Source organism: Chlorocebus sabaeus, chromosome 8, assembly GCF_047675955.1.
Source record: "Chlorocebus sabaeus isolate Y175 chromosome 8, mChlSab1.0.hap1, whole genome shotgun sequence".
NCBI classification, from domain to species: Eukaryota; Metazoa; Chordata; class Mammalia; order Primates; family Cercopithecidae; genus Chlorocebus; species Chlorocebus sabaeus.
The window spans coordinates 106,172,462-106,195,736 of NC_132911.1; the positions used below are offsets into that span (position 1 = coordinate 106,172,462).

Below are 23,275 nucleotides of genomic sequence, written 5' to 3' on the forward strand. Positions count from 1 at the left end.
TCAACTGTCAGAAAAACCTTCTACTTAAAAAAAAAAAAAAAAAAAAAAAAAAAAAAAAACTTAAACGTATCATGTCCCCAATCCCCAAAACATGCTATTATCTCTCAAGAATGTCTTAAAATTGATCAAAGAAAGACAAAGACTGAATCTTCATGTCAACTGAAGAAGCTTTTCACATTCCCAGAGCCCTCTGAAGAGCAGAGACCCTAGAGAGAAGCAAAATACCAACTGTCCTCAAGTCCCTGCCACTCTAGAGTTTCATGAAACCAGAAACATTCAGGGACGGTATGGGGTGGCTGCTAATTCCTGTACTGTACTACAGTACAGACTCCTGTCTCTGCATGCAAGTATCATATGTACTCTTCAGCAGCTCTCAGCTCTCAAAAGTAGCAGAAAGATGAGCAGATGCCAACAAAATCAGCCCGCATGTCATCTCTGACCTACAAACCATGGCCTGCCAACCTATACTACAGGAATCACTCATTTCTGTTTCTGCATCCCCTAGGCAGTGACAGAACTCTACCAGCGATCATTTCATGTAGCAGCAATTTGGGTTCATCCTCCTATTGACAACTATAAGAGGCAAAAAAAAAAAAAAGTACTTCCCCCAAAAAACAACCACAGAAACAAAAGGTCCCACTGCCCATACTCCCCCTACTCAATTATTCTCTAAACTACATATAATAATCAGAATACCTGATAAGCAGGAAAAACACAATCACTTAAGGAAAACATCTATGAATATCCTGGAGATGAAGACAAGTTTAAACATCACGAGAAATATAAGCCTATTAAGAGAATGAATATTTAGCCAGGCATGGTGGCTCATGCTTGTAATCCCAGCACTTTGGGGGCTGAGGCAGGAGAATCACTTGAGTCTCAGAGTTTGAGACCGGCCTGGGCAACATGATAAAACCCCATCTCTATGAAAAATACAAAAATTCGCCAGGTGTGGTGGCATGCACCTGTAGTCCCAGCTACTAGGGAAGCTGAGATGCGAGGACTACTTGAGCCTGGGAGATTGAGACTGCAGTGAGCCAATACTGTGTCACTGCACTCCAGCCTGAGTGACAGAGTGAGACCTTGTCTCCAAAAAAGAAAAAGAAAAGAAAGAAAAAGAAAGAGAGAGAGAGAGAGAGAATGAGAGAACAAATGTTTAAACTACAATTGCCCACAATTTCATAAAAATTGTTTGATTGGTAATGCTTCCTTAAAAGACTTAAAGTAGGGTTTGTAGAGGCAAAGGCTGTTACAGAGCAATAATTGGACAAGTTCGAATTACTTCTGGACAAGAAACAAAGTCACTACTACAACATAAGAAAACAGATAATGAGCTGAAAAAACCTAATACCCCTCTCCCCAAAGCCTTCCATATAAAACTCTGTTTTCATCATTTAGAAATTAAAATAACCCTACCATATTGTCTGTGCTTTCTTAGTTTTCTCCATCAAATTAACTTCCTAATCTCAAATTTAGCTTTTCTTTAGGCTTAAAAAACCATCTTCCTCCACTTCTCACTTCATAACAAGGAGGCTGTCACAGAAAACACCCAAATGAATTTCCATCATGCCTGTAAGTAAGAGTCTTGAAGACACAGGTAAGGCCATCTCTGGAGTTCCAGGTTGTCTGTGAGGTAGACCTGGTATCTGAATTCAAGTAAAGACCTGGAATACCTCATCATCTGAATTCTGAACAGCAGATTCATGCTGGAGCAGAGCCAATTTCTTGAAACAGCAGGTTCTCGACACTTCTATATTACAGAAATGGGATCTGAACTCATGGGGAAGAAAATAAAAACTTATCTACTGATCCATTCATCACAGTGCTTTGTAGACTAACCACTATCATAATCGTTATAACTAGCAATCTAGAATACAACCATTACATTTAATGGAATTCTAAAATATAATCTTTTTACATATACTAGTATGTTTTTTAATTAACACAAAAATTTGCTGTCAAGAAAAATCTAGGTTTTTATTATCAGTGGATTTTTCCTATGAAAAATATTGTAACAAATTGAAGCCAAGAAAAACTTCAGGCCAGCCACGGTGTCTCCTACAAGCCACGGTGTCTCCGGCAAACCACAGTGTCTCCTAACAAACCACTACACTTGGGAGGCCAAAGTGGGAAGACAGCTTGAGGCCAGGAGTCCGAGACCAGACTGGGCAACACAGCAGGACCATGTCTCTAATTTTAAATAAATAAATAAATAAATAAATAAATAAGGCCAGGCATAGTGGTTCACACCTGTAATCCCAGCACCTTGGAGAGGCTGAGACAGGATAATTGCTTGAGCCCAAGAGTTTAAGACCAGTCTGGGCAACACAGAGAGACTCCAACTCTACAAAAAAATAAAAATCAGCCATGTGTGATAATGCAAGCCTGTAGTCCCAAATACTCAGGAGGCTGAGGCAGGAGGATCGCTTGAGCCCAGAAGGTCAAGGCTACAGTGAGCCATGTTCACATCACTACACTTCAGCCTGTGCAATAAAGCAAGAGCCTGTTTCAAAAAAAAAAAAAAAAAAAAATTAAAATAATAAACAAGAAAAAAATAAAGATTAGAGAATAGCTAGAAAGAGCAAACTACCCAAATTTACATCAGCTAGAAAGCAGATTTAAAAACTGTGGTACAGTCATGAAATAAGTACTACCTTTTTTGTTTGTGACAGAGTCTCACTCTGTTGCCCAGGCTGGAGTGCAATGGCACGATCTTGGCTCACTGCAACCTCTGCCTCCCTGGTTCAAGCAAAGAAAATACTACTTTTAATAGAAAAGAAAAAACCACTACATGCTGCAACACAGATCTGTTGCAAAAGCATTGTTCTAAGCAAAAGAAAACAGATACATGATTCCATTTCTATGAAATTCAAAAAGGAAAAAATTACAGTGAGAGAAAGCGGAACAGTGGTTGCTAGGTAGTCAGGACCTTGGGGGACGTGACTGAAAATACAAAGGGACACCAGGTAACTTTTTGGGGTGATGAAAATGTTCTGTACCTGGATTGTGGTGGTGGTTACACAACTGAACACATTTGCCGAAATTCATCAAACTGTACACCTAAAATGGGTTAATTTTACTGATTGTAAAGTATAACTCAATAAAGATGAAAATAAGAGTCAAAGACATTTTATCAAGTGAATGATACTGTCAGAAATTGAACAAATAACAGTACTTTAGCTGTGCAAGTAACATAAATAGTATATTTACAAGTAAAATAACATTAAATATTAACACCTTCTTTAATATCCTGACAAAATGACAATGTTACAAAGCATGGTTATCTAAGAATTTATTGTATTTCTAACTTTGAAGGGGTTTGTTAACCACCTCACTGATTCTCTCCAGAAAGTAGTAAGAAATATGATCTCAGAGAATAATTTCTTATAGCCAAGTCCAGTTTACTAATACCTCACCTGTCTATTAATTTATGAAAATGCTGCAAACTTTTCACATGACAATCTTATTTCTCAAAGTGACTAATCATTTAATTTCAAGAATCCTATCTTATCATCATTATCTAACAACTACAAGTGACTGTTGACAAAATGCTGTCTTTCTGGAGGTTAAGAAGTTATAGCACTGAGGCCGGGCATGGTGGCTCACACCTGTAATCCCAACACTTTGGGAGGCCAAGGCAGGTGGATCACCTGAGGTCAGGCATACAAGAACAGCCTGACCAACATGGTGAAACCCTGTCTCTACTAAAAATTGGCTGGGCGTGGTGGCTCACACCTGTAATCTCAGCTACTTGGGAAGCTGAGGCAGGAGAATCACTTGAACCCGGGAGGCGGAGGTTGCAGTGAGCAGAGATCATGCCATTGCACTCCAGCCTGGGAAACAAGAGCGAAACTCCATTTCAAAAAAAAAAAAAACAAGTTATAGCACTGAGCTTTTTTCTGAGGGTTTTTTTTTTTTTTTTTTTTTTTTTTTTTGAGACGGAGCCTCATTCTGTCGCTCAGGCTGGAGTGCAGTGGCACTATCTCGGCTCACTGCAAGCTCCGCCTCCTGGGTTCACGCCATTCTCCTGCCTCAGCGTCCCAAGTAGCTGGGACTACAGGCACCCGCCACCATGCCCGGCTAATTTTTTTTGTATTTTCAGTAGAGACGGGGTTTCACAGTGTTAGCCAGGATGGCCTAGATCTCCTGACCTCGTGATCCGCCCGTCTCTGCCTCCCAAAGTGCTGGGATTACAGGCGTGAGCCACGGCGCCCGGCCAGCACTGAGCTTTAAGGAACTAAATAATTCCCCAGTGGCCCCTTCTTCTAAGGTTACAATCCAAGCAAGTTTCTCTTATTCTACGAATGTCAAATTTTTTAACATGTTAGAACCCAATCAGCTGTATTAAGTAAAATTATCAAAATTGTCAATCACAAATAAGCATTTATGAGACAACAGGAAAATCTGGGCAATTTTGTTATTAAGGATTTTTCAGGTTTTTTTTTTAAAGGCTTCATATTTTGAGATATATAGTGAAGCTATAGCAATTAAATTACCTGAGAGAGGAGAATAAATGGAGAGTTGAAATCAGATTGGTCATGAGTTGACAACTGTCGAGACTGGGTGATGGCAACACGGTTGTTCACTATATTATTCTCTCTACTCTTGTATATGTTAAAGTTTTCCAAAATAAAAAAGCTTAAAAATAATACTCGGGAAAACTTAAAAAACAGTTCTAAAAATAAATCAGCAATTCATAACCACAGTGAGCCAAGAGGAGTGGCTATTTTCCTTTGACCAGAATGCCAAGGAGTCAAAATTACAGAAACATGGATGCTAACTGGAGTCTGTCTTCTTAATGAGAAATATGTGTAATATGGCCGAGCACAGTGGCTCACGCCTAATTCCAACACTTTGGGAGGCCTAGGTGGGCAGATCACGAGGTCAGGAGTTCGAGATCAGCCTGACCAACATAGTGAAACGCCATCTCTACTAAAAATACAAAAATTAGCCGGACATGGTGGCTGGCACCTGTAATCCCAGCTACTCAGGAGGCTGACGCAGGAGAACTGCTTGAACCCAGGGAGCAGAGGTTGCAGTGAGCCAAGACTGCACCAATATGGTGCCACTGCACTCCAGCCTGGGCAAGAGCAAGACTCAAAAAACAAAATAAATATGTATGATAAAATGAGGGAAGGGAGACATTAAGTACATCCTCCTGCAACATAAAATTGCTCCCTTTAATATACCTTATAAGACCTACATCCATGTAACTCAGTCTTCAGCAATTAAATTTTCCTTTAGAGACTATTTCCTAAATAACCTAACTGTCTAATTGTTAGGGGAAAAAACTCTGACCTTTCCTAATTTCACCCATTATTCCTAGTCATATTCCTGTGTATCCTGTAATTTTCTTCACAAGTGTCTGTTTATTCCTAGTCCTATGATTCAGACACAGATCTCCTGATTTATAAAATTGCTCTGCCTTTGTTTTGATTTTCTATTTTTGTTTGGTTATTCTATACCCTGTTGTTAATCTTACTTAAGCAAATTCATTTAAACGTTTTATTAGGCCAGACTACTTTTCCAATACAATAAATCTAGTATTGGTTTTTTATTGTTTGTTTTTGTTTTTGATATGGAGTCTCGCTCTGTCACCCAAGCTGGAGTGCAGTGGCACAATCGTGGCTCACTGCAACCTCGGCCTCCCAGGTTCAAGCAATTCTCCTGCCTCAGGCTCTTGAGTAGCTGCAACTACAGGCGCCCGCCACCACGCCCAGTTAATTTTTGTATCTTAATAGAGATGCGGTTTCACCATGTTGGCCAGGCTGGTCTCAAACTTCTGACCTCAGATGATCCGCCCACCTCAGCCTCCCAAAGTGCTGGCATTACAGGTGTGAGTCACCGCACCTGGCATAATGAATTTAGTATTGTTTTTAGCTAACAATTTCAATAATCAAATGGTGAGATTTCTCACTGATTTGGTGATATGATGCTCTATCCCACACAACTTAATGTCTGGGGGGGGTTTTGATTGATTTTTGTTGTTGTTTTTGTTTTGTTTTTTGATGCAGCACAATAAAATTTCAAGCAGCTTTCAATTATCATAACCCCTACTCACCACAACCTTTGTTGTGGTTCATATAATCCCTGGCATATTTTCTGGCTCCTACTGAGAGGGTGAAGATATGCCTGAGTCTTTAAAACCTAAAAGTTCTTAATAAACATAACAAACACTCACTAAATGCCAAGACTTGTGCAAAAACACACTTTCTATGCCAACACTATCCAAGAGAACTTTCAGTGACGATGGCACAGCTCTGTACCTGCACTGTCCAATGTGGTAGTGAGTAGCTAGTAGGGCTACAGAGAATTTAAAATGTGACTAGTTACGGATGAAGTGACTTAAATTTTTATTTAATTTCAATTAATCTTAATTAATTTTTTCTTTTTTTTTTTTTTGAGACAGAGTCTTGCTCTGTTGCCCAGGCTGGAGTGCAGTGGCACAATCTCGGCTCACTGCAAGCTCTGCCTCACGGACTCAAGTTCTGCCTCATGGGCTCAAGTAATTCTCCTGCCTCAACCTCTTGAGTAGCTGGGATTACAGGCGTCTACCACCACACCCGGCTAATTTTTGTATTTTTAGTAGAGATGGGGTTTTGCCATGTTGGCCAGGCCAAAGGGTCTTGAACTCCTGACGTCAAGTGTTTCGCCCGCCTCAGCCACCCAAAGTGCTGGGATTACAGGCGTCAGCCACTGGCTGGACCTTAATCTTAATTTAAATAATCATGTTTTAAAAATTAAGAACATCTATTACGGCCAGGCACACTGGCTCATGCCTGTAATCCCAGCATTTTGCGAGGCTGAGGCAGACGGATCATCTGAGGTTAGGTTCAAGAGCAGCCTAGCCAACGTGACGAAACCCCACCTCTACTAAAAAATACAAAAATTAGCCAGACAGCAGTGTGGGTCTAAAATCTCAGCTACTCGGGAGGCTAAGGAGGGAGAATCGCTTGAACCCAGGAGGTAGGTGTTGCACTGAGCTGAGACCGGCTGGGTCACTGCCTCCAGTCTGGATGACAGAGTGAAACTGTGTCTCAAAAAAGAAAAAAAAAGAATGTATACTGCTTGAAATATTCTTCATAAAAGTCGTTTTCACTTATTTTTACAACTAAATGCATTGAAGATCATCTAGGATGGGCTTCCTTAACCTTAGCACAACTGACATTTTGGACCCCGTGATTCTTTGCTGTGGGGGCTATCCTGTGCATTATAGGAGGTTTAGCAGCATCTCTGGCCTCCATCCACTAGAGGCCAGTAGCAGTGCCCCAGCTGTGACAATAAAAAAATGTCTCCATGCACTGTCCAATATGGGGAGGAGGTGGGGTGTGGAGGGGTGCAAAATCACACCAAGCTGAGAAGTACTAATCTAGAACTAAGAGTCAATTCTGCTCTCAATGCTAAGGATATTCTAGGGCAACTTTTTTGAGTTCCTGCTTTGCTATCTGGAAACCAAGCAACACATAAAAAGTTAAAAGTAACCATCTCTTCATAATGTTTTCCACAGAATCCACATTATAATATTGATCTTTTCCCATCCACTGTCTCAACTGTTCCTCCCTGACCTTGAGGAGAGTGCTACACCTAATTCAGAGACTGATGTGGGAGGTTCTAAGAGGTTAAACGACTAGGCTACCAGCACAGTTTCAAACTCCTGTCTATAGTATCTTACCTTGTGTTATAACACCTGAAAGGGAAACTCCTTAGAGAAAAATCCTTTTGATATGACAATCTCAATAAAGACTGTTTATGATTGCCCAATACATTGTAATGCCAAAAGGCAAATCTCACAGGAAAATCCCACATACAGACAAGCAATAAGAACTGGTTTGTTTTGTAACTAACCTGCATCTTGAGGAATAATTTAGGACAAGGACAACAAATGTCATAGCCACATCACCTTAAGAAGACCTATCCTAACCTAGTACCAAGAAAAGGTTAAGAGGGTCAGCCTCTGAAAAAAAGGCATAAACTGATCAGGAGCCCTAGAGAGAGCAGTTGAGGGGAAAATGGAACCAAAACTCTAAGACAGGTGGCTGCCTGAAGGCTGGGATGTCTGAGACAGCAAAACCATTCTGGAATACAAGCCACGTGAAGTGGAATGGAGCCCTGAACTTAAAAAAAAAAAAAAGTCAGAAGACCCATCATGTGGACCTCAGCTGTCTCTCAGTAGCTGTACCCCTGGATAAATGCTGTAAATCTCTGTGCCTATTTTTTCAGCTCATTAGTGAGGCACTTTCCAGGCTATTAGTGAGCAGGCCTTTCCAGCTCTCCCCTCAAGCTCGACATGCAGAACCACATTCTTTATATTGTTTTACTGTTTCTCTGAGACAATGTTTTAAGCAGGAACATAGTACTAACTCAAGAAATCCACTGGAAAGGAGATGAAAATGTCCAAAGTATCTGAGCACTGAATGGTTTCAATTCAACTCAATGAATATTTGCTTGAGGGCCCAGCATTCTGTGCCAGGTACCTTGTAATCATTCTCGGAAGTCACAGCCAACATCCTCTTCTTTCCACCCCAGCCATCCCCACCTATATTCATCAATTTCATTCAGGCATCATTATTATTCATTATTGGCAAGTCTGAAAACACAAATTATAAAAAAAAAAAGGTTCCTTTTTCATGCTTTGTACATTTTAGACACTTGAGACATCAGACTATTAAGGTGAAGAAAATATTTGACTTTTTAACAGGATGTGGGTAAAGAAAGAAAACGTATTTGGAGAAGAAAACACTACTGTTTTGGGAACCAAAAGTTTTCTTCAACTGAGCAATTTATTTGCAGTACCATTCTGCCTGTCTAATCTTATTACTTTTAGACCAAAGTATAAAGTCGATTTACACCCTTTTCATACGTAACTATGATGATCATTTTATTTGTGACTCTCATACATTTCTCATAATAAAAAAAAAAGTCAAGTTACAGTAGCAGTCTCCTTTTTATTGGCCAAACTTACTAAAACTTGGTAAAGTTTTTATCTTTAGATGAAAATACGCTTATTCTAGTTAGTCAAAAGGTTCCAGAAAACCAGTCTCTTATGGAAACAGATTTTTCTCAAGTGACAGGTTGATCCTATTACTTTACAACTAGGTATGCAAAAAGGAGCCTTCCTTTTGAAAGGGAGACACAGAACAGCTCCTGCCACAAATCAATTACTTCAAAACTTTGGGTATGTGCCTATCTTAAATGCTGCCTTCACAAATCTCAACGGACAAGACATGTTTACCGCTACTAGATACAACCATATAGGTCTTTATCATTTCACCTACAGTACCTTTCTATTTTTCAAATATCTGCCACCTTGATGCACATGCTCAAGTTCACTTTTTTCCTAATTTCATGAAATTAAAAGTCACAATGATCTAAATATTTTTAATGCTGTATAATGATACAAGAATCAAAGCTGATTGTTTATACTAGGAATGGAAAAAGAATTAGCATTTAAAAAGATACATTACTCATAAATTTATCAAATAGATGAAGCAAAAGGAATGCTCAAAAATGAATCAAAATGCCCAACACGACCACAAAATAGGTTTTGGCATGCAGAGTCAACTGAGTAAGCTAGTCAGGATTTTTGGTACATAAAGTTAAGACTAATATAGAAAACATGCCCTACTTCTCTCCTCTCTGGTGTGATTTTGTAAGTAACAAGACAAGCACTACCAACACGGTTCTATTAATGACCGTAGTTATCCTCACTACTAGCCTGTTTCTAAATTTTACCAAAATATCTTATGTTAATGTCTCCAAAAGATCTTTAATGCAGTAAAATCAGACTAAGAACCACATAACAAAATGTTAAATAACTTAAAAGTTATTTCAGAATTAAAAAAAATTATGTGACAACTCTGAGTGGTTAGTATTTTCAGTAAGTATTTCAAAAGATTCCCAAACATGTTAAATACAATATGGCTACAGCAAAGATTAGGCAAATCTGAACCAAGTGCAGAAACTAAACCGCCAGCTCTGGATTTAAAAGCTGTCTGCTCCACTTGAGGCGGTTAGATACAGAGACAAGAGGCCAGTATCTCAACAGCAAGTTAGGCCTCTTCCTCCCTCCGGGAAGCGCATAACAAATAGGGCATCTGCAACTTAAGTCACCCGGTCACTTAGCAAAAATCCTAACTTCTAAACTTGGGACCAGATGGCCTTCTATACGCAAAAGAAATGTAGAGAGCACTGAAGTATTGGGGGAGAGGAAGACTTAAAATGCTCCACTTTCTGATCCTGTAAACATTTAGCCCATCATTAGATCTGAGCCTTAGATTCTAAGACATGCTTTAATGGAGGCCTCCCTCAACCTCCTGAGTCTGTTTTCCAACAGTGAAGGAACTTTTCCTGCTTTATCTCAGTTCCCTGAGAGCATGCGGCACCGCAATTCAATATCCTAAACTGGCAAGGAACGGTGGCGGAAGAAAGGGAGAAATCCAAACCAAAACAGCCTTCTTATAAAAAACAAAAAATAAAATAAAATCATAATTCATCCTCCGCCCATAGCAAACCCAACCCAGAAATTTACAGCGCGTTAAGAAAAGCAGCATTGCGAACTGCAAACGTAAGAGTTTTCCTTTGACACTCTACGCACGGTTTTCAGCTGTCAAATTACAACTCAGGAAAACACTATCATTAGAATAGAAAAGGAAACAAAAAAGCTCGCATCACAGGGGCTGGTAGCAGGAGCTGCCAGCACCATTTCAGGAGGAGAGCAAAGGGAATCCAATGCACTTCCCCACCCCCGCTTGAATCCATCCCCTCCTGGGGCAGACAAACCTCACTGCAGGGGCTCAAATTTAATAATAATAACAATAATCATGGCGCTTCCTCCCTCACTCCCTCCCCCAACCATCACCTCCCCCCTGCCCCCAGCGATCTGCCGGGAATCGGCTTCTCCTCACCACCCCACCCCGGGATTCCCAGGTCCAGACCACCCCACCGGACACAGCTGCCGGGGGCCCGGGACGAGACGAGCCCAGCCTAGCCTACCCTGGGGCCCCTGGCCCCGCTTCTCTTCTTCCCTCTCTTTTTACCTCCACCATCCCCCATCCGCATTGTCTGTCTCAATTCAACTTTGACTAATATGGATTCCTCGGGCCTTGGCCGGGCAGTAATTACCGCCTGCCCCCCGGGAGCCAGAAACCATCCCCCCATCCCCGCCGAGTTCAACGCCGCTCCTCTCGGGAGGGGGGAGGGGGTTTACAGCGCGCTCTCCGGTCTACACCGCGAGTCCCGTCTACACCGCGCTCCCCCCGCGGCCCCCTGCCCCCGGGATCAGAAGTTTGCCCCGGAAGGAGCCTAGCAGGAGGCAGTAAGGACCCCCGCACCCCACCCCAGCTGGCCGGCCGGCGCGTAAACACCCGCACCCGCCCGGTACGGCCCGTGGGGGAGGGGAGGGAGGGAGGGCGCCCCTCCCCCCGCGCCCGCCGACCCGCCGGCCCTATTACCTGTCATTGAGCTGGTCCTCGGTGCCCGGCAGCGGGTGAACCACGAAATGGATGGACGTCATGGTGCTTTCCTTCTCGTCCTCCTCCCGAGGGCGGCCCCCTCCCGCTCTCGCCCGCCCCCCAGCCCTCTACCCCTCCCCAAAACCCACAGCCGCCGCCGCCTCCCAGTCCCCAAATGGAGGGAAGCAAATACGCAGGGGCCGCCGCCGCCTCCCTGCCGGGCGTGTGTCCGTGGCCCGGAGGGGTGGGCAGGAGGGCGAATCCACACGCCACCCGCTCCCCCGGCGACAGCTCGGAGTGCGAGGCTGGCGGCCGGGACCAGGGGCGCGCCGCCGGCCAGCGGCAGACGGGCGTTGGGAGAGGGGCGGCCGGGGGAGGAAAGGGGCGGCTGCTGGCTGCGGGCTACGGGGACGGTCTGGTCCCGGCGGCGGACGGGGTCCGGACTAGGGGAGGTGGGGAAGGAGATGAGCCCGCACCGCGCGTCACTAGCGAGAAGCCGCCGCCGCCGCCGCCAACACCGCCGCCGCCATCTTCACTTCTGCCCCAGTTTCTCCGTCTCGCAGGCTCCGCTCCGGAGCGGCGGGGGAGGGGCGAACGGGAGGAGGAGGAGGAGGAGGGAGGAGACCGGCGGGCGGGGGCGCGGCGGCGAGAGGCGGGGCTCCGGGAAACGGGCGGTAAGGCCCCCTCGATTGGGCGGCTCAACGTTGTCCGGCCACGACGCTGTAAGGCGCGTGCCGATTGGTCCGTTCGGCTCCCGAGCCCAGCCCCGCCGGGGGTGGGATGTCTCCAGAGTGAGTGTTCCGGAGAGCACGTGTTAGGGAAGGAGGTGGCTGCGGGCGAGCCCGCCGGGAGGGAGGGTAAGTGTGAGTCCCAGAGGAGGTGAGGAGGAAGAGGGGCTCTTGCGTTCTCTCGCCCGTATTCCCCTGGGGCAGCCCTAATTATTTGGCGGATCCTTAGGAGTTTCTTGTTGCCTCTCATCTTTCATCCGCAGTTGTATTTAAAGTGGAAGTTGGTAAAATCAGTTAAGGGGCAAGACATATACAGGCTTTTATTGGAAAAGTAAGTAGTTATGTAAGGGCCTTTCCAGAAAGAGATGGTAGGATCATGGAGTTGACTTTGCAGCAACTTCTATTTCCTCAGTCTCCCCAGTTTCCTCACCACCATCACATGTCCAAAGACAAAATGTGGAAATTTCCACTAATTTCCTGATATAAATGATTCGTGATTTTTTATTACTTTTTAATGAAAGACAATAAACCTGTTCTACGAAGGAGTTCAATTTGTTATCAGTGGAATCAGAACGGAAAATTATTTTTTTTTTTCTGAGACGGAGTTTCGCTCTTGTTGCTCAGGCTGGAGTGCAATGGCGAGGTCTTGACTCACCTCAACCTCCGCCTCCCAGGTTCAAGCGATTTTCCTACCTCAGCCTATGGAGTAGCTGGGATTGCAGTCATGCGCCACGGCTAATTTTGTATTTCTTTTTTAGTAGAGATGTGGTTTCACCATATTGACCAGGCTGGTCTCGAACTTCCGACCTCAGGTGATCCACCCGCCTCGGCCTCCCAAAGTGCTGGGATTACAGGCCTGAGCCACTGCGCCTGGCCAAGATAAGATCTTTTAAAACTGAATTCCTTCTATCAGACACGTTCAGAGTTTTGGCCACCGCGCCTGGTGGCTCATGCCTGTAATCCCAGCACTTTGGGAGGCCGAGGCTGGCAGATCACCTGAGGTCAGGAGTTCAAGACCAGCCTGGCCAACTTCGTGATACCCCATCTCTACTAAAAATGCAAAAATTAGCCAAGCGTGGTGGTGCGCGCCTGTAATCCCCACTATTCAGGAGGCTGAAGCAGAATAATCGCTTGAACCCGGCAAGTTGCAGTGAGCTGAGGTCACGCCACTGCACTTCAGCCTAGGCAACAGAACGAGACTCCATCTCAAAAAAAAATTTTTTTTTAATCAAATAAATCTTTTTTATTTTTTCCCCTAAGGAACCAATTCAGGACTTTCTTCTCAAAGGTCTATGACCTCCTTTAAAAGATCAAGTACCTCTTCGAAGGCAAAAACTGAGAACATGAAGTTCCTTCTACAGAGGTGGTCTGTTAATGAATTACACACACACACAGTTTTGCTTAGGAAGTTCTTTTGAGCAAAATGTGTGAAAAATTACTTATAAATCAGGATAGACCCAGTACCGTTGAGGCAGATAATGGAACACTTTTGTAGGTTACCAGCTCAACCATTGGCCCAGATTAGTTTAGACTAAAAAGTGATTTCAAGGTCACTATTAGATGTCCCTGTGAGTCCTGAGGAAGGAGGTAAACCAGTAGACACCACTAGATTTCAAGCCAAACTGATATAAAAAAAAAATTTTTTTTTTTTTTTTTTTTTTTGAGATGGAGTTTTTGCTCTGTCACCCAGGCTGGAGTGCAATGGCACTATCTCGGCTCATTGCCACCTCCGCCTCCTGGGTTCAGGTGATTGAGGTGCCTGGGATTACAGGCACCTCCACCATGGGTAATTTTTGTATTTTTAGTAGAGACAGGGTTTCACCGTGTTGGCCAGGCTGGTCTCGAACTCCTGACCTCAGGTGATCCACCCACCTCAGCGTCCCAAAGTGTTGGGATTACAGGCGGGAGCCACTGCGCCCAGCCCAGATCTAAATTTCAGTTCTGTTTCTGCTACTTAACTACGTGGCCTTACTTGGATTTAGATTAGATTTGGCCAGGCGCGCTAGCTCACGCCTCTAAAAAAAAAAAAAAAAAAAATAGATTTAACCTACCATTGCATCTTTTTTCCTCATTTGTTAAATATTCCATAGTAATTATCTATCTACACAGGGTTGCAGTGAGGTCTAAATAAGGTAATGTATGTCAGACACCTAGGCTCAGCAAATGGAAACATTTACTTGTCAGATGCTATGTTCCACTTTTTTTTTTTTTTTAAAGGCAGGATTTCATTCCTATCACCAGGCTGGAGTACAATGACATGATCTCAGCTCACTGCAACCTCTACCTAGCAGGCTCAAGCAATTCTTCTGCCCTGGCCTCCCGAGTAGCTGGGACTACGGGCACAGGCTACCACGCCCGGCTAATTTTTGTCTTTTTTTGTAGAGATGGGGTTTTGCCATGCTGCTCAGGCTGGTCTTGATCTCCTGGGCTCAAGCGATTGGCCCACCTTGCCCTCCCATCTATGTTCAACTTTTACACTTTTTACCTTTTAATACTTTAATCACACTATAGGGTAAATTATAATATCCCCGTTACCTAGATGAGGACACCAGGGCTCAAGCACCTGAGGTAAGTACTGAAGCTGAGACTGAAATCCAGGTCTTCTGACTTGGATTCCATTGTTCTTTCCACTGTACCACAACTGCCATCTAGAAGTTAATAATTTAGAAGGAACAGACTATTCAAAGCCAATAGAGAAAAAAAATGATATGATAAATGGAAGAAGAGTAATGTGGAGGTTGAAGGAGGAAGTGATTCCAGCCAAGAGAATTAAGAAAAGTCACTTAAGCTGAGCCTTCTCTTTTTTTGTGAGACGGAGCTTCACTCTTGTTGCCCAGGCTGGAGTGCAATGGTGCAATCTTGGCTCACTGCAACCTCCACCTCGCAGGTTCAAGCGATTCTCCTGCCTCAGCCTCTCAAGTAGCTGGGACTACAGGCGCCTACCACAACGCCCAGCTAATTTTTTGTATTTTTAGTAGAGATGGGGTTTCGCCATGTTGGCCAGGCTGGTCTTAAACTCCTGACCTCAGGTGATCTACCCGCCTCAACCTCCCCAAGTGATGGGATTACAGACTTAAGCCACCACATCTGGCCAAGCTGAGCTTTCAAGAATGTTCTGAACAGGCCGGGCATGGTGGCTCACGCCTGTAATCCAGCATTTGGGGAGGCCGAGGTAGGCAGATCACGAGGTCAGGAGATCGAGACCATCTTGGCTAACACGGTGAAACCCTGTCTCTACTAAAAATACAAAAAAAAAAAAAAAAAAAATTAGCCGGGCGTGGTGGCATGCACCTGTAGTCCCAGCTGCTGGAGAGGCTGAGGCAGGAGAATGGCATGAACCCAGGAGGCGGAGTTTGCAGTGAGCTGAGATCCCGCCACTGCACTCCAGCCTGGGTGACAGAGCGAGACTGGGTCTCAAAAACAAACAAACAAACAAACAAAAAAAAAACAAAAAAAAACAAAGAAAAAAGAATGTTCTGAGCAAATAGAATACCTGGCTTAAATCTAATCTTTTTAGAATTGCCCCCTAACCACACCATGCCCATAGTTTGCCTCGCTTCTCTTTCTTCCAAATCTCTCCTTCATCTTTTCATTATGCTTTTATCCTGCTTTCGACTTGATTTACCCACTCCTAGTTTCCTAGAACTGAGACTTTTTCTCCTGGTTGAAAGTTGGTCTGCTCCCTCTAGAGAGCCTATTGGCAAACTGCCTTTCTGGTCTTTGATAATCATCTTGGCTTTGCTACCTTTTTGTTGTCCCAGATGGCATATTAGGAAGAATTTTCCTCTCCCAGGGCTGTAACACCTTGGTGGGTCACACTTTGAACAGAGAAAAACAAGTAAAGGCATGGAGTTGTGAAAGACCATCACATGTGTGGGGGCTGAGGAAATACAGATAAGGGAATGGAGATAAGCAGGGGTCAACAGAAGCTCTTTGAAGAGTATAGTGCAGTACAACCTTAGAAAACAGACTCCTTTTTAAAGGGAGCTCCTTTCTAATAATTTGAACTAATTCTCCCTTCAAGGACAGCTGGAAAAGTCAGGCAAAGTATTTCTTCACATTTGCTTAATGGCCCAGAAAGCTAACAAAATAATGATGAATTACCAAACCAGGGTCCAAGGAATGAATAAGACCCAAGTGAGTCCTCTGTTTGGAGCCACTTTTTCCCCTGGGATGCATCTCAGTTCCAGAAATACAAACTGAGAAGCTGAGGTAGAGCAGGTCTGACAGGTACTTGGGGCTAAGACAACAGGGATTGATGTCTAGTTTCACCCAGTGCAGTGGGGAGTGCTAACAAACCCCTCTTACTTACTCAGTGTTCATACCTGAAGGACTGCCTCTCTGAAATAGGCCATATCTTAGATTTGGTTTCCCCAAAAGCAGACCTGGAGACAAGGATTTGGCTGTAAATCGTTTATTTGGAGGCTGATTGCAGGAAGCACTGTGTGGGAATGGAGAAATGTATGAGGATAGGAGAAACGCCAATAAAAGGTGGGCTGATAAGTGTTTTACTACCACAAGCGACTGGGACCCAATCCCACTCCATCTCACAGTAGTTAAGGGTTGCTCCTAGGTTGTTCAACTAACTAAGCTGTTAATAGCTAGGTTAATGTCCAACAAAAATTCATTGTCTTATATACAAAAAAAGAATTAGGAAATTAACATTTTAAAACACCATTTAAAATAATATTAAAATGATTAAATAATATATAAGAACAACCAATAAAAGATGCACAAAGCCTGTACACAGGTTTAAAGTATTTTTGAGGAGCTTCCAGACCGCTGACAATGTGGAGGTGCTGGGAGAGTGGCATGAACACGGAAGGCATGGAAGCTCCTTACACTTCTCTCCCATACCTAGTCCTATGCATCTCTTCCATCCGGCTCTTCCTGGGTTGTATCCATTAGGGTAAACCGGTAAACACCTCTTGGGCTCAATGAGAAGGAAGAGAACACATTCTGCTCTTCAGCTCTATATACTGATCCCCACTACAACCAGTGAACCGAAATGTTGAATCTGGATGGGGGCCGTGGTGACTGAGATGGCATCCTCTAAAGATCTAGGGCACTCTCTTGGCCCTGCTCTGCATCCTTTGCAGGCTGTGTGTACACAACAAGGATATTTCCTGGAGGGAATTCATGAAACAGCACTACCTAAGTCCAAGCCAAGAATTCAGAAAACACAAATGCGCGCTGGGTGCAGTGGCTCACTCCTGTAATACCAGCATTTTGGGAGGCTGACGCGGGCGGATCACAAGGTCAGGAGATCGAGAGCATCTTGGTTAACATGGCGAAAACCCATCTCTACTGAAAATACAAAAAATTAGCCGGGCGCGGTGGTGGGCACCTATAGTACCAGCTACTTGGGAGGCTGAGGCAGGAGAATGGCATGAACCCAGGAGGTGGAGCTTGCAGTGAGCCAAGATTGTGCCACTGCACTCCAGCCTGGGCGACAGAGCGAGACTCCATCTCAAAAAAGAAAGAAAGAAAGAAAAGAATATACAAATGCAGTGTCCTCATGAGGGAAAAAGAAGCTCTGAAAACAAGAGTTCTTGGATGTTCATCTATACCCATGGTACAAATGGAGCATATATGCGTCAATGGCAACTGAAATGACCACTACAGAAATGTATGTATATAGGCCCAGACTGCCCTGAAAGAACTCAGGTGTCACCAGGAGAATTCAAAAAAAGCAACACATTGTCTGGGTACAGTGGCTCACAACTATATTCCCAACACTTAAGGCCAGGAGTCAAGACCAGCCTGGGCAACATAGCCAGGCCCCATCTATACAAAAAAGAAAAAAAATTACCCGACATAATGGTGCACACGTGTAGTCCTAACTACTGGGGAGGCTGAGGCAGGAGAATTGCTTGAGCCCTGGAGATCGAGGCTGCTGTGAGCTATGATTGCACCACTGCACTCCAGCCCAAAAAGCAGAGCAAGACGCTGTCTCTTTTTTTGTTTTTGTTTTTGTTTTTTGAGACGGAGTTTCACTCTTGTCACCCAGGCTGGAGTACAATGGCACAATCTGGGCTCACTGCAACCTCCACCTCCTGGGTTCAAGCAATCCTCCTGCCTCAGCCTCCAAGTAGCTGGGATTACAGGCACCCACCACTACGCCTGGGTAATTTTTGTATTTTTAGTAGAGATGGGGTTTCACCATATTGGCCAGGCTGGTCTTGAACTCCTGATCTCAGGTGACACCTTGGCTTCCCAACGTGCTGGGATTACAGATGTGAGCCACTGCACCCAGCCAACCCTGTCTCTTAAAAAAAGAAAAAAGCTACACAGAGAGCAGAAGCTTCAACTACATTGAATTTCATTGTAACATGGATGAGTAGGTTGATAGCACAGAGGACCAGAAGATGGATGAGACTGTCAGCTACTAGAAGGTCTACCCACATCCCCAAGTTTTGGTTGAGTGTTCTGTGCTTCCCAGGTAGTGGCCCCTGTCTACATCAGTCGCCCCTGCCACTCTCTTCTTTGCATTTATGTATCAACGTTTTCCAACTACTTAGAGTTATGTATCATATGGTTTCTTGATACCATACCTTTGCCTGTGTTGTTTCTCTGCCTGGAATATACTTCTGTCCTATTTACCTAATTTACTCCTACATTTTTTTTTCTAAGATTCAGCTCATATGCCATCTCTTCTTGACTAACCCAAAACTTTTTCTGATATCAATTCTCCTTATATCTACCCAAGCTGAATGATCTTCCCTTCCTTTAAATAAACTATATTATATCAAAAAGAATTTTTCTTAAGAGAAATCAAAGATGATCTAAATACATGGAAGGGCCAGGCATGGTGGCTCACACCTATAATCCCAGCACTTTGGGAGGAGGAGGCAGGAGGATCACTTGAGCCCACGAGTTCAAGACCAGCCTAGGCAACATAATGACACCCATCTCTATTTTAAAAAAAAAAAAAAAGTTTTTAAATAAAAAATAGGCCGGGCGCAGTAGCTCACGCCTGTAACCCCCACACTTCAGGAAGCTGAGACAGGCGAATCAGCTGAGGTCAGGAATTCAAGACCAGCTTGGCCAACATGGTGAAACCCCGTGTCTACTAAAAATACAAAAATTAGCTGGGTAGTGCACACCTGTAATCCCAGCTACATGAGAAGCTGAGGCTGGAGAATTGTTTGAACAGAAAAGACACAGAAAAAGATGTTCATAGCAGCATTCTTTGTAACAGCCCCAAACTGTAAATAATCCAAATAACCATGAAAAATAGAATATTATGGCATGTTCATGCAGTGTAATACCATGCAGTAATAAATATGAATGAACCAAAGCTCTTTGCAAAACCTGAATGAATCTCACAAAAATAATGTTAAATAAAAGAAATCAGAAATGGTACAATTTCACTGATATAAGCTTCAAAAACTGGCAAAGTGACACTCTGTTGTTAAGGATGCATGTTTAGGGAGCAAAACTAAGAAAAGCAAACGAGGTTACCTTAAGGGGTAGCAGTTACTTTATGGGGAAGGAAGGAGTTTTCATTAGAAAGTAGCACAAGGGGAATCTCTGGAGTGCTGACAGCGATCTATTTTTTGACCTGGGTTTTGGTTACAGGGTGTTCATTTATTATCATTTACTTGGCTGTACATTTTTTTTTTTTTTTAATACAGAGTCTCGTTCTGTCACACAGGCTGGAGTGCAGTGGTGTGATCTCGGCTCACTGCAACCTCTACCCCCTGGATTCAAGCAGTTCTCCTGCCTCAGCCTCCTGAGTAGCTGGGATTACAGATGCCCGCCACCACGCCCAGCTAACGTTTTGTATTTTTGTAGGGACGGAGTTTCACCATGTTGGCCAGGCTGGTCTCGAACTCCTGACCTCGAGTGATCCACCCGTCTTGGCCTCCGAAAATGCTGGGATTACAGGCATGAGCCACTGCGCCCAGCCTTAGCTGTACATTTTTGTTTTGTGTACTTTTCTATATGTGTGCTAAATTTCACTATAAGAAAAGATTTTTGGCTGGGCACAGTGGTTCACACCTGTGATCCCAGCACTTTAGAAGGCGAGGCGGGCAGATCACCTGAGGTCAGGAGTTTGAGACCAGCCTGACCAACATGGTGAAACCCCATTTCTACTAAAAATACAAAGGTTAACCAGGCGCGGTGGCAGACACCTATAATCCTAGCTACTGGGGAGGCTGAGACAGGAGAATCGCTTTAACCCAGGAGGCAGAGGTTGCAGTGAGCCAAGATCACGACACTGCACTCCAGCCTAGGCCGCAGAGCAGGACTCTGTCTCAAAAAAAAAAAAAAAAGATCTTTTTACGGTGGCTCATGCTTGTAAACTTAGCACTTTGGGAGTCTGAGGCGGGTGGATTACTTGATAGTTGGAGACCAGCCTGGGCAACATGGTGAAACCCCGTCTCTACCAAAAACACAGAAAATTAGCCAGGCATGGTGGTGAACGCCTATAGACCCAGCTACTGGGAATGCTGAGGGGGGAGGAACACTTGAGCCTGGGAGGTGAACTGAGATTGCGTCACTGTACTCCAGCCTGGGTGACAGAGCGAGACTGTCTCAAAAAAAAAAAAAGATAGAAAGATAAAAATACTGTTTTGTATGAAAGGAGAGAACATTAGCACTCCCCTTGACAAGGATGGAAGAGGCTCTCAGACCTGACAACATGCATGAGGTTAAGGCATTGCCACCTACTTCATGGCATCTAAACATCATGTTGTTGTTGTTGTTTAAAGATCGACCCTACCTGATACCTATATACATATGGAAATATTAACTCAAGGTGAATTGTAAACCTAAATGCAAGAGCTAAAGCTCTAAAATTCAGAAGAAAACATGAGTGAATCTTTGTGACCTTGGATTAAGCAATAGTTTCTTAGATATAAAAGCACAAACAGCAAAGAAAAAAAAAGATAAATTGAATTTAACTCATTTTAATTCGATAGATAAATTGGACTTAAACAAATTTAACACTTTTGTGTTTCAAAGGATGCCATCAAGACAGGCAACCCATGGAATGGGAGAAGATATTTGCAAATTATATATTTGATAAGGGACTAGTGTCTGGAGTATGTATGTGTGTGTGTGTGTGTGTGTATATATATATATCTTACAACTCAACAATAAAAAGACAACCCCATTTTTAAATGGGCAAAGGGGAAACAAGGGGCTGAAAATGAGCTCAAATTTATTTATTTTTTTCAGGCAGGGTCTTTCTCTGTCATCCAAGGCTGGAGTACAGTAGCACGATCATGGCTCACCACAGCCCCAACCTCCCAGGCTAAAGTGATCCTCCTACCTCAGCCTCCCAAGTAGCTGGAACTACAGGTGTGTGCCACTATATCTGGTATTCCTGGGCTCAAGCAGTCCTCCTGCTTCAGCCTCCCAAAGTGCTGAAGGATTACAGGTGTAAGCCACTGTACCTGGTTTTAAACGTATGAAAGAAGATGAGTAAAAAACAGTAAAGTCCTGGGTTGTGAAGATGTAATAACACAAAAAGTAGAAGGCAGCATATTTGACTCCCGACTGTTCCATCAAGGACTGTAGTCTGGAAAATAAGTATTTTGAAGGTGAAAAATTAAAGCTCATATTAGGATAAAAGACTATCAGAGAGCACTGAGTTGTCTGAAATTAAGTCAAGCCTCCTAACCCGGATAAAACACATCATAGTGCCAAATAAAGTTAAAAATCCAGCCAGGTGTGGTGGCTTACGCCTGTAATCCTAGCACTTTGGGAGGCCGAGGCGGGTGGATCTCTTTGAGCTCAAGAGTTCAAGACCAGCCTGGGCGACATGGTGAAATTCCATCTCTACAAAGAATACCAAAATGAGCTGGGTGTGGTGGCTCATGCCTGTGGTTCCAGCTGTTCAGGAGGCTGAGGCTGGAGGGTTGCTTGAAATGGGTAGCGGAGGTTGCAGTGAGCTGAGACACATCACTGCATCCCAGCCTGGGCAACAGAGTGAGACCTTGTCTGAAAAACAAATACATACATAAATATATAAATAAAATAAAATTTAAAATCTGAAAAAATAAAATGGGTAAATTATTTCAATCAGTATTTCTCTAAGGAATATATACAAGTGGCCGATATGCACATGAAAATATTCTCAACATCATTAGTCATCGAAGAAATGCAAATCAAACCAATGATGTGATACTGCTGCTTCTCAACTGCTAAGATGGCTAACATTAAAAAGACAGATAAATGTTGGCAAGGATGTGGAAAATTAAAACCTTCATATATTCTTGATGGGAATGTAAAATAGAGCAACTACTTTGGAAAACAGTTTGGCAGTTTTGACATTTCCTCAAAAAGTCAAACACAGAGTTACCATAAGCCATTCCTAGATACCAACCCAAGAGAATTGAAAATGTATGTTCACACAAAAACTTCTACACAAATGTTCATTATAGCATTATTATTTTTACTATTTTGAAATGGAGTTTTGCTCTTGTCACCCAGGCTGGAGTGCAATGGCATGATCTCGGCTCACTGCAACCTCCGCCTCCCAGGTTCAAGCGATTTTTCTGCCTCAGCCTCCCGACTAGCTGGGATTACAGGCACCCGGCGCCATGCCCAGCTAATCTTTATATTTTTTAGTAGAGATGGGATTTCACCATGTTGGCTGGGCTGGTCTCAAACTCCTGAGCTCAGGTGATCCACCAGCCTGAGCCTCCCAAAGTGCTGGGATTACAGGTGTGAGCCACTGCACCCAGCTTTTTAAATTACACACTTTAAATGGGTTAATTTTATAGTATGTGCATTATATCTCAATACATTTGTTATTTTAAAAAGAGGGGCCAACCACAGGGGCTCAAACTGTAATCCCAACACTTTGGGAGGCGAGGTGGAGGATCGCTTGAGCCCAGGAGTTTGAGACTAGCCTGGGCAACACAGGGAGATCTCATCTCTACCAAAATAAATAAATAAATAAATAAAGGAGGAAAGATATGTATCACTTTTAAGTTTTCAACTAGCAGCATACTGAGTTCGGGTTGACATATACAATTTTTAATTAAGCTAGCTTCTACCTTTTCACTGCATTAAAAAAATTCCTATCATTCGTCCAATAAAGTGATTTATTGGCCGGGTGAGGTGGCTCATGCCTGTAATCCC

The 23,275-nt window shown here is 43.6% G+C and overlaps 1 protein-coding gene and 1 non-coding gene across 7 annotated transcripts in view; one reads left to right on the forward strand and one right to left on the reverse strand.

Annotated features, from left to right (window-relative positions):
- Positions 1-11,990, reverse strand: part of UBR5 (ubiquitin protein ligase E3 component n-recognin 5) — a 152,172-nt gene extending 140,182 nt beyond the window's left edge. For 4 of the 6 annotated variants that reach the window (XM_008001260.3, XM_038000223.2, XM_008001257.3 and 1 more), the window contains exon 1: positions 11,451-11,574. In XM_008001260.3, coding sequence (XP_007999451.1) covers positions 11,451-11,512 — 62 coding nt within the window. In that variant the 5' untranslated portion in view covers positions 11,513-11,574. Of the gene's footprint in view, positions 1-11,450 lie in introns of all 6 variants that reach the window. The other 2 variants (XM_008001259.3, XM_008001258.3) reach the window with 1 other exon arrangement.
- An 8,764-nt stretch (positions 11,991-20,754) lies between these two features.
- LOC119624972 (U6atac minor spliceosomal RNA) lies at positions 20,755-20,880 on the forward strand. The gene has a single exon (XR_005241132.1). It is a non-coding gene; the product is annotated as a U6atac minor spliceosomal RNA (small nuclear RNA).
- Positions 20,881-23,275: the final 2,395 nt, after the last annotated feature.